The 14,755-nt window shown below is 44.4% G+C and overlaps 1 protein-coding gene across 1 annotated transcript in view; it reads left to right on the top strand.

Moving 5' to 3' along the window:
- Positions 1-13,822, top strand: part of SLC16A2 (solute carrier family 16 member 2) — a 102,504-nt gene extending 88,682 nt beyond the window's left edge. Inside the window, exons 3-6 of the mRNA XM_083423809.1 lie at positions 1,437-1,899; positions 3,484-3,627; positions 4,026-4,254; positions 4,563-13,822. Coding sequence (XP_083279935.1) covers positions 1,437-1,899; positions 3,484-3,627; positions 4,026-4,254; positions 4,563-4,783 — 1,057 coding nt within the window. The 3' untranslated portion in view covers positions 4,784-13,822. The remainder of the gene's footprint in view (positions 1-1,436; positions 1,900-3,483; positions 3,628-4,025; positions 4,255-4,562) is intronic.
- Positions 13,823-14,755: the final 933 nt, after the last annotated feature.

The following is a 14,755-nucleotide window of genomic DNA, read 5'->3' as shown; positions in this document are numbered from 1 at the left end:
CCTTCTGAAATGAATGGCATCGCCTTCTGGCAGCCATCTTGTTATTACTTTTTTAAAAAGAAAGAAAGAAAAAGTCTTAGTAGTTGGAAAGTATTGGAGTGATGCTGGTAGAGATTACTCCCAGAGTGGCTAACCAGAAGCCTCTGAGATGCCTGCAAGCAGGGCTGCCGTTGCCCTGCTCCATTCCTGCACTGCAAGCTGATTGAATAGCCATTCCTTCTCCGCAGGTAATCTTGGTATCTGTACAGTGGTACCTCGGGTTAAGAACTTAATTCGTTCTGGAGGTCCATTCTTAACCTGCAACTGTTCTTAACCTGAAGAATCACTTCAGCTAATGGGGCCTCCCGCTGCTGTTGTGCCGCCGGAGCACAATTTCTGTTCTCATCCTGAAGCACAGTTCTTAACCCGAGGTATTATTTCTGGGTTAGCGGAGTCTGTAACCTGAAGCGTCTGTAACCTGAAGCGTCTGTAACCCGAGGTACCACTGTAGTTCTGCATCAAGGGCTGGGTTGGGGGCAATGATTAGAGATTAGGGATTCTCAACACAGCAGTTTACCAGACTATAACTCCCAGTGCTGTAGTGCAGATATGTCTACATAAAAGAGGAAGGCTCTGTAGACCAGAGCAGGATGTGTCTGATGTCAGAGATAAACTTTGTAGTTGTAGTAGTGGTGGTAGTAGTAACTTCTGTAGTAGCACCACCACAGCTACCCCGGTCTATAGAATCTTCTCCTAAGGGAGCCCTGCCTGGTGCCAACTTCCTCATCTTTACAGCACCAGACAAATAGATTTTTGCTCCCCTGGGCATTTGAGTAACATCATTGGCTGGATGAGTTGATCTTCTTTCCTTTAGGGTGTGTGTTCAGCTTAGGTCGGGATAGTATATTTGAGAAGAGCCCTTTTATGATACTGTATCCCTGAATCTGGTTTTAATGTGCTTATCTAATTTTCACTGTGTTACTTTTACTTTGATTTAGTTTACTAAATCTAAGTTGTTAAACTCCCCACATACCTGAGGTGCATCTGAAACCCTCATTGTAGAGCTTTCAACGAATGCTGAAGACACATATTGTTGTTGTTGTTGTTGTTGCTGCTGCTGCTGCTGCTAATATACCTCCTTTTCCCCAAACTCAAGGCAGCTTACACAAATTCAGACAACACAGATAAATTACAAAAAAGCTGAAAACATATAAAGGATAATCATTAAAAGATAATTGAACCCTAACAGGATTAAAACAATATAAAAATCAAACATATTAGAAAACAGATAATAAAAACAGCACAGCACTATTGAAAGCCCTTTCTTTAAAAAATAACAGTCATTTCCCAAAGGCCTGTTGGAATAAAATAGGCTTCATCAGATGGTGTAAGAACAATGACATGACAATGACAATGGTGATGATGGAAAGTAACTGGTGTTTATTTGTTTCCAACAGGTCTCTTGAAGTCCGTTATTTTACTTATGGAGTCCTCTTCGGCTGTGGCAGCTCCTTTGCCTTCCAGCCCTCTCTGGTCATCCTTGGTCACTACTTCAAGCGGCGCCTAGGCTTGGCTAATGGCCTGGTGACGGCTGGCAGCTGCGTCTTCTCCATGGGCCTGCCTTTCCTCTTGAAGATTGTTGGCAGGGCCATTGGGCTGGCCCACACTTTCCAAGTTCTCAGCGCCTTTATGCTCGTCCAGATCTTCTTGTCCCTAACTTTCCGTCCCATGTTCCCTTCGACCTCTGACCCCCACGATGTGGAGCACGTGAAGCTAGACAGCCGGAGCTGGCGGCAGCAATGTGCATCGCAGATGCGGAAGTATTTCAGCCTGAGGGTCTTCAGGAAAAAGACCTACCGGATCTGGGCTTTCGGGATTGCAACTGCCGTTCTGGGGTACTTTGTACCTTACATGCATCTGGTGAGAGGAGGAGGAGACAGTTGGGGGTTGGGAAAGGTTGATATAAGGGAGTGAGGGACAGTGAAGGTTGTTCAGAAACCAGTGTGATTAGTTTTTGATGAAGAAGCTCCACAGGAACACAGCCAATCTGAGCAGGAGGGAATATTATGAGACTAATTCTGATTGGCTGACTTTCCTCCTACCTGGTGAGACTGTAAAATTGGTACATTGCCACTGAGGTAAATTTCATAATAATGATTGCGGGTTTCACAGATTCCTTATTGCATGCCAGTGCTTGAGAGACTTCGCTGTTATTACAAGCCACCAAAAATAGTTCATTGAAAGTCAGCCAAGTTGGAAACATAAGAGCTATCCTGGAACTCAGCATCTTGAGAGCATTCTGCTGCCTCATCAATGGATCCAGCACTGTAGTTAAAGTGAAGGAAAACAGTTCTCTTTGCCTAGTGCTGAGTGACATGAGATGCTGTAAGTCACAAAGCAGATATCATCTTACCCATTTGTTTGCTTGCTAAACTTATACAACGTATTAGGAAAAGAAGAACAAGCAACAACAGCACCAGCGTCCCCCATAACAGTGACAGAATACTTTGGCAGCATGCGAACAGTAAACAAAACAAACTCCAACCTACTGACTAGCAGATAAAAATAAAAACTCAACACCAAGAGCGTTGGGCTAGGACCTGGGAGACCAGGGTTTGAATCCCCACACAGCCATGAATCTCACTGGGTGACCTTGGACCAGTCATTGTACCTCAGCCTAACCTACCTCACAGGGTTGTTGTTGAAATGAGGGGGAGAACTATGTAAGCTGCTTTGAATTCCTTGGAAGGAAAGGTGGATATAAATGCAATAAATAGTAACAGTAACAATATCCTCCCTAGCCCCCAAATCACTCACATTAACCCAATTTTCCTTCTTTTAAATCTCTCCACCCCACCCAGAAGTCTGGCAATAAGGCCAGCTGCTGTGATAGGAACATCAAATTATGACTGTGAGGTAGGTGAGTCACCATGTGGAGCTGCTTCAAGGGTCTCTGGTTCCAAAAGTCCCCTTAGGCTAGACTTCAGCTTCCAGTTCCTTAAGGCCCAGTATAAGACAAAGGATTGTATGCAAGGCTGTTCCAGTCATGGTGCCAAACTAGATCTCTCTGGAGAGCCAAAATGCGAGTGGCACGTGCTTTTGTTTCATGGAGCCATTCTCATGATTGACAGCTTTCTGGTCCCCAGGGCCCAGACAGTGCTGTGAAGGAGAGGAAGAAAACAAACATCAGGCATTATGAATGAAATAGAAAGATAGGATCCACGTCAAAACTTGATCATTGAAGGTGCTATTGTTACAATGCTTAGCAAGGGTGACTGTGGGGGAAAATGAATTCAGAGCAGCAGACAACCTTGCTAGTGTGGCAGGTCATTGGAGCTCCTCAATCCATAATTCACTGCTAACCCAAACATTGTCTCTGCTGCTGTGGTCCATTCACACTGCAGGTCCCAGGGGTTGCTTTTGCTTCAAGCTCCTGCAGGTGAAGCCCACTGTAACAAATGCACACCTGATGTCCTTGTTCCCTCTATCTCCTCACTTTCCCAGGTGAAGTACGTGGAAGAGGAGTTCAAGGAAACAGAAAGGGCATGGATTCTGCTGCTTTGCATTGGAGCTACATCAGGGGTTGGGCGTTTGGCTTCAGGGCCAATAAGTGACCTCATCCATGGGCCGAAGAAGATTTACCTACAGGTAGGCAGCAAATCTCTGAGTTGTTACAGCATTTGTAGTATTGAAGGATCACTTCCAGTCCGCCTCTTCAAATAATCTTTTGGGAAGGCCGTCCATTTCTTCATGGCCCAGTCAGTGACCTCCTGCCTTCAGAGTACAGGTGCTCTGTGCATTTAAGCCCTTCCTACGGGTGATACTTTTAATATTTAACTGGAGCATCTGTGAGAGGGGTGAGTTGTCTGGCCCCCAGACCACTGATGAGGATAGAGTCACTGGGCCCTGAGAATACACAAATCAGCCATCCTTCCTCTTGGGTGCCGTTCCTAGTTTACAGTCCTTTCAGTCTCTTAACCCCCTTGGGTGTGGTGGAATCGCTCCAAGTTTGTTGCCTGAATGACATCAGTATTTTGTCTCCTCAGGTTGCCTCCTTTATACTCTTGGGTATAATGTGCATGATGATCCCACAGTGCCAAGAGTTTTGGGGGGTCATTATTGTCTGCCTTTTCCTTGGACTTTGTGATGGACTCTTCATAACCATCATGGCTCCCATTGCTTTCGAGCTGGTTGGGCCCATGCAGGCATCTCAAGCCATTGGTTATCTCCTGGGACTTATGGCCATTCCAATGACAGCGGGTCCTCCAATTGCAGGTAAGTGAATTGTCAGGCTGGGTTACCTTGATCAGAGTAAATGGTTTTTGGAACATCCAACAGGACTTCTCCCTGCAGAGGCATAAGCAATTGATAAAGGGTGTGCAGACTCATACTGGGCTCTTGCCTTATAGCCCAGAAATCTCCATGTAGTCGCAATTGGACCTGCACCAGTACCAAAATGTGCCTGGCACCTGGGGAATTTGGAACGCTGTCCAAGTGGCACAGCCACAAGTGCATTCCAAAACAGGCGGAAGGCACCAGGTTGGCAAAAGCTGGTGATAAAACCATTCTTTCCTGTTTTGTAGGATTTCTTGGTGAACATTTTGGGAATTACCACCTCGCCTTCTATTTTGCTGGTGTTCCTCCCATTATTGGGGGTCTGGTTCTGTCTGTTGTTCCTCTGATCCATCAAAGACAGCTCAGGAAGAAGCGGCTGGATTCTGGGAAAGACAAGATGCTGGTTTCAGAGACCATTATGAACGGAGAGCTTCTCCCCGGTTCTCCAGCCATGGAGGCCCACATGTAAAGCCATCCTTCAAATCTCCCAGTGCCCTGGTGCACACACTGTCACCACCAGCATTCTCTGGCACTGTACCTGAGCCCAGCCCTTCCCGAAGAGGAATCGAGCTTCTTCGATTGTAGGCAAGGACTGGTCACGTAAGGACAATCCTGATTGGACAGTTTCACCTTTCAAGTTGATTCTGTTTGGCTCTCTCCTACAGAGAGAATTCTTGTAGCGCTATAACTCGTTTGCCCTGCTATGATTGTTGGCACAGCAATGGATTACACATAGGAAGGTGTTAAAAGTTTTTAAAATAGATTCCTCAGTCCAGCCCCCTCCTCTCCACCACCAAAATTCTAAAGCCATGCTTGGATATCTTGCCTTGAAAGTGGAGTTTAATCTCACTGTGAGATCCTTTGGGAGTTAATTTTGTATCAGCCAAATTCTCAAAAGTCTGAAACACTCAAGGAGGCTAAAAAAGGTAAATTCTGAATCATGTTTTTTCTTTTGAATCTGACTCTGAAATTGTAGGAAAGCGTACTTGGTTTTCCTAGCAGCCTTTTTCAGATAACTTTTTTTGCCACCTACTTTTACTAAATACATCCCACTGTCAAAAGGATCCCTCTCTGCTTCCTCCAATTCAACAGTCCCTGTGGCAGATATTGCTTCTCTCAAGATATGCAGTCCAGTGTTTTCAGAATAGTGTTCTCCAGCCATTGCCTCAGTGGGTTCCATTGCATAGGAAAACAGATTTAACTCTTGAAAGTGTGGGTGGTGATGTCCAACTCACTAATACTTTCAGTTTGGTAAAATGTAGTTTATCTCTCTCCATTAATAACTCATTATCCTCCAAGTCGCCACCCTTCCGACTTGCAGATTTCATATAGGACCAGATTTAGAATAATTCTTTTACTAGAAAGAATTTACAGAGCAGCGTTTCTGTGCGCTGCTCTGGTTCGCCAGAAGCGGCTTAGTCATGCTGGCCACATGACCCAGAAGCTGTACGCCGGCTCCCTCGGCCAATAAAGCGAGATGAGTGCCGCAACCCCAGAGTCGGTCACGGCTGGACCTAATGGTCAGGGGTCCCTTTACCTTTACTTGAAATAGTGCATTTGGGCCTCAAAGAGGACCGCTCCATAGGAATTGATATGTGCATTTCTCTCCAAGATTGTTTCGACTAGAATAGTTGAGGTTGATAAAACCTCCCTCCTCTTTGCACAAGGACCTGAGATATTCATTCCAATGCAGAATCTGCAACCCATGTGTGGAAACAGATTTTCTGCATGCAGAATTGTGTTGAGTGCCCAAGAACCCTCTGCGAGAGGGTCCAGGTGGGGAGGATTAGCAACTTGTTACCACATGTGGGTCTTCATAGGAATCTCCATTTGGAAGCATGAAGATTGGTCTCCTAGGAGCATACTCTTCTTCCTGTGAGCAGCAGCCGACATGTGCACAGGCTTCTGTTATACTTGGGAGTTTCCTGGATCAGGGTAATCTTTACGTAGGAAAAGTGGTTCCTTAATCCCCTTGCAAAGGTAGCTAATCATCATATTTCTTCTGGTTTGGTCTGGGGTCAGTGTTGTAGAAGCTCCTGAAAGCAGCCAGGCATTTGCCAAAATAAAAACTTTGCTTTAACCCCAGCTGAGATTTTGTGTTGGGTCATGTGCTGATGTCTTTCTGCTTACTCACCTTTGACTCCCCCTTCCAGTGTCACCTACCTCTTGGGAAAGGCCTGTTCAGGTGTTCATATGTGGGGGTTCAGTTCCAAGGGTTCTGTGTATATATGAAAATCAGTATACTCAAACTCTTGGAGGTGCAAGTGAGTGGTAGGGAGAGGAAGAACCCCCCCCCCAATACTCCCAGAGCCCACATGCCAAGTGGGCCTTGCCTGGGAAACAAGGTGGAGAGCTTAGAAGCTGCCAGGTAAGGCCCTCTCAGCAGGCAAGCTCTGGAAGGCTAAGGATGCTTGTACAAGATCTTGCAGGAACTCAGATGGCACTGCGAAATCTTATGCAAGGATCCCTGAACAAGCACACTGAGCAGGCCTTAGACCTCAAGCAAAGCAGAGCTTTAAAGTTCTTTATACGCCAGGTAACCCCAAGCAGACCTGGCACAAAGAGTGCCTTTAAACTCTCTGCCTTGCTTGGATTTAACTTGCACGATTTCAGCGCACCTCCCTTCCACTTCATATGGTTGAAATCACGCCTTTTCACGTCTGCATCTTTATTTCGAGAGTATGGAATAAGATAGAGGGATATTAAGTGGATTAGGATCTGGGAAGCCAGTGTTAACATCAGCCATGAAAACTCATTGTATGTGACCTTGAGCCAGCCACTGTCTCCGAGCCTTACCCATCTCACAGGGTTGCTGTGAATGGCTCCTTGAGCTCCTTGGAGAAAAGGTAGAATAGATATAATGCAATACTGATAAATAAGGAGTGGACAAAACAAAAAAGTTTCTCTCCAACCTGCTTTCCCCCAATTTTGAACTGGGGAAGGTGAGCTGGGTGTGGAATAACATGGGGTAAAGCCTATCATAAAAATCAAAGGAAAAAACAGATCTGGGACACAATCAGGATATTTAGAGCTGCAAACATTGGACATAATGGGCAGGTCATTCAGTATGTGGCTGGTCATTCAGTTCAGTCTGCTAGGAAAAGCTTGCTTGGCTGGGCTGTGCAGGCAAGGTGCAATCCATGAACCTATAGTGCATATAGACTCTGTAAGCTGAGCTCCCAACCAAATCATGTTCTGCATCACCTGCTTTTTGGCCCGACATCCTTCTTCGAAGGATTGCCCCCAGTAGTGTTTGTGAACTGGCCTCCACAGTAGACTGCAAACAAGGTAGTCAGCCTGTGTGGGGACTGTACCACACTCCAGACCTCAGCAGGTGATCCCATGATTGAATGGCTTTTGACACCAGGGATGGGAAAAATAGAAAAGACAGATAAGTAGGTGCTAAAGGAAGACAAAGCTGGAACTGTGTTCCTTCACACATCTTCTGCTTTTGTCTCAAAGGAATTCTTTGCTATCCATGGGTGTTCAGCCCAAATGAACCTCCTTCCCACCCCACCCTGCCTTCCGAAATGGTGCAGTCTACAATAAATTCCCCCACCACAATGAGAGCTGGGAACCAACCATTATACCTTTTATGAGACCTTGTGCTCTGCACACCCACTGTGATAACAGTCATATTTCAGAGAGGTGGGTTGTACTGAGGGCAGGAAGAGCCTCGATTCCAGGCACCTGGGAAGCCACATTTGTCCACATCACAGAATGGGAACAAGCCCCCAGAAACTCCCAGTGGGCTGGTTGTTATGCTTGGAATGTATGTTGCAGAGACAGTGCAGTAGAATCAACCCTTTCTGAATCTACCAGAACTTGGCAGTGCCTCAGAAGCCTTATCTCCTGGTCAAGGGACATTTGTTAATGTAGCCACTGAGTGCTGGTGGATTCAGAAAGCTACTGACATATAAAAAGAAAGTCCTTCTTCATGCAGTGCATTGTTAAACTATGGAGTTTTCTCCCACAGGAGGCAGTGATGGCCGCCAACCTAAACGGCTTCAATAGAGGATAGGATAAGGCTATCCATGGCTATTAGCCATGAGGGCTGTGCTCTGCCTTCACGGTTGGAGGCAGCTCTGCTTCTGAATACCAGATGCTGGAAACCCTAGGAGAGGAGGGTGCTCTTGTGCTTGGGTGCTGCTTGAAGATTTCCCATCAGAGCATCTGGTCAGCCACTGTGAGAACAGGATGCTGGACTAGATTGGCCCCTGGCCTCATCCAACAGGGCTCTCATTATGTTCTACCGTATTGCCTCTCTTCTTAAGGTAATTTACTCAGAGTATTAACCATCTGTAAGTTGCTTGAGCCTCATCCACTCAACTAACCCATGGAGGTATCAAAATCAATTGGGTCCTTCCCTATAAAGACCATTTAGAGAGTGAGAGAGGAGGGGGAATCATGTGTACGCTTCTCCCACCCACCTAGCTGCCCTTTTGTGTTCCTTTTTCCCCCAATAAATTTTTATTGTTCTCTTTACATATTCTTTCTTACAATACTTTAATCAACACAAAACCATTTTAGCTCTGCTTGTGACTTCCCTCCCTCCCTTCAGTTGGTATCCCATATCACATCCATTCACGTATTTTATCTTTTCACTTTTTTCATCTACATTGTAGGAGTTACTTCAGTCCTGCTAGTGTCCTTAAATTTGTACAGCTATCTTTTAAATATACAATAAATTTATGCCCCGCTTTTGTGTTCCAAGCTGATTGTTATTGAGGAATAGCCATATTCCTGGATATATTATGTATTCATTAGATATGCAGGGCTTTTAAAAGAGAGAAAATCTAGTTGCCGTGTATTGGTTAGGAGACGGAGTTCAGGACTGAGAAGCCCTCCTTCGGATCTCACCTCAGCCACAAACTCAATAGCTAGATATTAGTCTAAAGCTTACCCCTGCCCCCAGTCAATTTGCAATATCAGGTCTACTGCCCTGCCTTCAGGATTGTTGTATGATTTACAAGAAGATAATGCATGAAAGGCACTATATAAAGACTTACAATTATGCTTTCAATTTGTATCATATATTTCCACGAGCAGTCTTTGTACTTCGCTATGAATCTTAACCTCCACTTGCCGAAATAATGCCCATACATACAATATGCTAGTCTGAGATCCAAAACAGTAGCTTTATCCTTGAAGCCGAGCCTTTAGTTCCCTGTGTCAAGGCCGTTTTGATGTTGCAAATCTTCAGAGAAAATGCCCCCATTTTCCTGCCTAGATCTTGAAGGCCAGAGTCTGGAAGCGGACTGTTTCACTCCTGTTCCTCACCTCTTTTTGCCTGTTTTCTGTGCTTTCTGTTTAATGACTCTCCCTCATTGGATGGAAACAGCTACTGCCTCTGGTCTTCTGCCAAAGGTAGATCATCACTGTCCATGATATATGAGTACCTATTAGTATCTGCCATCATTGCCACATCATAACCACATGACAGAGGCAGCATTGTATAATGTTCTCTGCAATCTGTGACTTATGAAATCTTCACCTGTCTCGGAGATAAACTGCTGAAATCAAAGTGAGAGCACAATGATGTGTCATGGGGCAGCTAAGCTGTGAGTGGGTGGTGGGGGCCTGCTGGTGAATGTGGTGATCACATTCAGATAAGGCATGTTGGAGCCACACTTTCTTGGTAGTTTTCACTCTTGAGTCTATAGCTCTAACATGTTAAACAGTCATGAAAATGAAAGAGGCGTTTGACTGCCACTGCAGCACTCTGAGATATTTAAATGCCATCCCCTGAGGAAGAGAAGGGAGAGAAGGTGAAGAAGATAAATGGTATACACGGTTTTGCTGTATCTCTGAGATATGGGGACGGTTGATGGGGTAGAGGGAATAGAAAATTCTAGTTCCAAATGCTGTGGTGGTTTGCCGAATGCCAAAACTGGTGTTAGTAGGCAGTTTTTCCTTCTTTGTGATGCAATTTGTCCTTGCAAGATAATACTGTTTCTGCAAAACACTAGACTGTTGGAGCTGGAGGTGCAGTTTGTGTAATCCTCTGATCAACATCAGTTTGGAAGTCCAATGATCATTTCCATTAGAGTCCCTGGAAGCCTTTTCAGAAGGACCCATTTTTATTAGGATGAAATTTCCACGTGCCTGAGGGGGCAGAGGCTCAGGCAGGGCACAGAGTCATCCAACATGGGGAGGAAACAGCCCCACGTGGTGCCCTCCCCCCTGGGTTGATCATGCCATCACAAGTTGTCCCCTCCCTTTCCCCTTGCAGAAGAAAAAGCATCAAGGCTGAATGTGAAATCTCGGTTTTTTCACACAGTGTGATGCTTCCATAAGAGAGCCTGTGGTGGAAACAAATGAAATTTGTCACCTCAGAGAAAACTGTTCAAAACAAAACATCTGTGTTTGATGGGGGCAGGGAGTGGCTGTTGCCTTCACCCCACCCCCCCACCCCCCGCTTATGGGTTTCAAGGTGGAATTTGGCAGACCCAATTGTTGGAGGGGAAATGAGCCCTCAGTCTGATCCTGCTCTTGTGGTCATACCTTCTTATCATACAACATAATTTTCCACACTACAGAATTAGCATGAAGAATGAGCTGCACTAGCAAAGAGTCTCTTCCTAGAGCTAAAAGGCACCCATCAGAAAGAAGTAGTGGGGGCCAAGTGGATATGTACGCCAAGGATTATCTACAAAACCAGGCACACTGCCTCCAATTTTTTATTACATCGTGTGTGTGTGTTTTCTGATTACCCCCATCAGCTGGGGTCTTTATATGTACATCATGGTTTGGGGACCAAATTCTACCCTGCCCCTTAATGGCATAGTCCTTACTTAGTGAAGAAAAGTTTTATTAAGTGCCTCAGAGTAGTAATCACAGAGGTAAGGAGAGAGTTGATGGGGAAAGACTCTTAACTTTGATGAGATGGTGTCCACCTGGATCCAAATGGCTCTCACACACCATCTCTACAATGGACCAAATTGCAGTCCTAGCTTTAGCAAATTCAAACTCATTTTTTGCTTTTGCTTCCTGTTTCATCGCTTTCTTAACTGTTTCTGTTGTGGGTGGATTTAATTTTTTTCCAGTCCCGGACTTTAATTCTCCACTGCAGTGCATCTACAGAATTACCGGTGTGCAGATTTGTTGGGAGTTTTGAAAAGCAATGGGAAGGCCTCCCAAGGCTAGTCCTAGACATGTTTCTGCTGGAGGGGGAAAGCAAGATGGCAAGATGGAGCTGAATGTTACTTCAATGCTGGTACTCCACTGCATCTGAAGCAGCATGGTAGTTTGGTGCAGCTAGGACAAACTGTGTAGCTTACACTAACTAATGGGGAATGCCCAGCATGCTTAGGAGGAATAGCCAGGAGCTGTCCCAACATTTGCCACTTGGGGCTTCCATCTCAATTCCTAACAATAGAGCTGGTCATGCTAAGCGATAGGAGGTCGAAGGTCGATCTTCTCACTGATGAATCTGCTTGCCTCCCCAGAAACACTTAATTTCATGTCTCAGTGAAGCCCTAATACAACACATGAGCTTGCCTTCCCCCTAGTCAGTGGGAGTCTCTGAATATACAATGTTATATCAAAACCAGCCTTAAGGACTGTGTAATATCAGAAAGAAAACAGTTGCACAGATTGTTTCTTTATTCCCAACTTGTGTCAATACACAAACTTTTTTTTTAGAGGAGTGGGGAATCTTATATGCAAATGCAAACACCCAGTAGATATACCCTGTTTTAATTGAAATTGTTGGTGTTATTCATTACAAGTGGTTTTATTCTTTGTTGAGGCTCAGCACTTTAGGGCTCCCCATAAAGGTGGGAATGCTGAGTGTGCATGTTTATATAAAATATTCTGATATTATAATAGGATAAAAATGATATCCTCTGAAAATTAAGTATTTGGAAAGCTCTTGAAAAACATTAAAGTTTGCTTCTTTTTAAAAAAAAAAAAAACCATAGAAGAAAATCTTTATATTTTTCTTCTGAAAGACTTGACTCCAACAGGAGAAAAGTCACCACTTACTCCCTTTGCAGTCCCTTCTTTTGGGATGTTCAGCCTTTGCCATCAGTCCACAAAGCTATTGGCCTTTCCCCTTGGCCCCTTCACCTTCCAGAGTTGAAGCTTAAGGCACAAGTAAGCTCCAAAATCTTTCATTTCCCATAAGCTGTTCTCAGAGAGAATCAAGGGAACAGGCAGGATGTGGCACTGATCTTGCAATCACATCAACTGGTGGGGGCAGGGAGGCATTTTTGTTGGTGCTCTAAAACACGGGGGGGGGGGGGTTACCCTCCATAGTTCCAAAACTGTTGGGTCTGGGAGACCAGATTCCATTGCCGCAAGTTGAAGTTTTGCTTTTGATGTTAATGGCATCTTTAGGGTGAGGGTGGGGGTCTCATTGTGACTGCAGCAGGGAAGGAAAGGGCTCTCCAACGAAAATCTCTCCAGTACACACACATGCACACACACCTGCCAGTGATGCCAGTTTAAAATCATGGTCTGTTTTGGCACTGAGACAAACTCGAAATCATCAAATTTCTTTGATGGCTACTTCGCTCCATACTATGTTATGGCCTTGTTTCTCTGGGTACCATATTGCTTTTGCAAGTGTTTTTCTGGGTACCATGTTGAGTTCTTATAGAGTAAGTCAGTGGAGAATTAGCACCCCCTGCCACTCATTCGGAGACTGCAACTGCAGCTCTCTTGCTGTCTTGTGCCTTTTATGTCATTTGTGTCGAAGCAAGAGAACCACACTGTCCTACTGTTTCTATATTGCACCCTGGCTATTTAATTTAGATCCTCATACCCTTGCATGAAATAAAACGTTGGCCAAGGAAAAGGCTGCCACCATCTGTTGCTCCATAGCTTGCCAGCAGTCTGCTTTGCCACGCTTTTGCTTTCCTTATGTTTTTTAAAAAATCCATATCAGCATTTCCACATTATTATTACTATTATTATTAGTCTCCTGCTCAACATTCTAGATGAGAGCCTTGCACAATGGAATGAAATGCCAACTCTCAATAGCCATCTGCAGGAAATGTGGGGACCAGCCACTTGCAGACTTAATTTTAGCTTATTTGTCTGCCTTTGATGGTGGTTAGGACTGGTATGAACTAAGAGTGTCCTGTATTCTCATTCAACCTGTGTGACATGCATATTATTATTATTGTTGTTGTTATTATTAATTATTATTATTATTAAAAATACCAATAAGATTTCCTAGCTGATTGTTTTCTATGTAGATGTCTAAACTGTATGTATAAAGATTTTAAATTTTTTGCTGCTGTTGCGTTTTTTCCAAAGTTTCCCCCCTTTTGTCTCCAAATTCTCTGCCTGCCAAGACAATCGTATAAATCAAATGTTAAGTGTATTGTTATTTGCTCTACTGCATTATGCTAAAGGAATGAAATGTTTTTGTACAGGGTTTTCCCCCCTTTTTATGTACAGTAGTTGTTGTGTTGATGGGGAGGAGAGTTGTACTAGTCTGAGATCTTTGCTTCTGATCATCACAATTCACAACTGGATTGAAATTGTGTTTCTTTGGTAAGAGTTTGCCCTTTTGTCTGAGTCCATACACATTCTTCTGACTTTGAAATAACCAACTTTGCCTCAACCCCGGACTTTTGCCTGATGTGCACAGTAAATCAAGTTACTTAAGAAGAAATGCAATGTTTCACCACTTCGCAACTGATCTTCCCAGTGTATCCAAAGTCAGCAAACTTGTTTTTCCTGTAGCGGAATTTGTTAAAGGAGTAAAGAGAGGGGATTCTTGGGAAACATCTCGCTGTGTGTGTGAGTGTGTATGTGTGTGCATTCCTCTACACAGACGGATGAAGGACATTTGCATCATAACAAATTCCTCCTGAAAGATTAATTTTTGTTTAAATTGATTTGCAGGGTGGCAGAACCTAAGCATGCTCCTTGAAGACTGTCCCAGGTCTCCCCCTGCAGTGACTGTGTTGTTTCTTTTAGCCTCAGATAATGAAAGAGAGCCTGTGGTCACATCCACACCACAAATTTAAAGCACTATATACCACTTTAAGAACCACAGCCTCCCCCAAAGAATTCTGGGAAGTACAGATCATTAAGGGTCTCCCTACAACTCTTAGCGTCCTTTAACAAACTTTGGTTCCCAGAAATCTTTGGGGAAACTTTGTCTCTTAAATTGGTAGGGGGGGGAGCATTTAAGTGGATGGTGTGGATGTTACTTTAGTAAGAATTGTGTTATATGTATTTAAGAGACAGGATGCTGCTTTTGTGATCCATGAAGCACTATTCGCTTCATGAAGATGGAATAACACAGGTTTGCACATTGATTTCTTCTCTCTGAGCAAGTTTCTACTACATCTCATGGCTGTGAAGATACTCTTCAGACACTGAAGCAACGATCAACTGAAATCTCAGAAGCCAGAGGGTTATCTGAAGAAGACCTCCATGGGATGCAGGAGAGCCTCCAGTGCCTTGCAAGTTCCTCACCTTT

This window comes from Podarcis tiliguerta, assembly GCF_965153285.1.
Source record: "Podarcis tiliguerta genome assembly, chromosome: Z".
Classification (NCBI taxonomy): Eukaryota; Metazoa; Chordata; class Lepidosauria; order Squamata; family Lacertidae; genus Podarcis; species Podarcis tiliguerta.
This window is presented reverse-complemented; position numbering and strand designations above follow the sequence as displayed.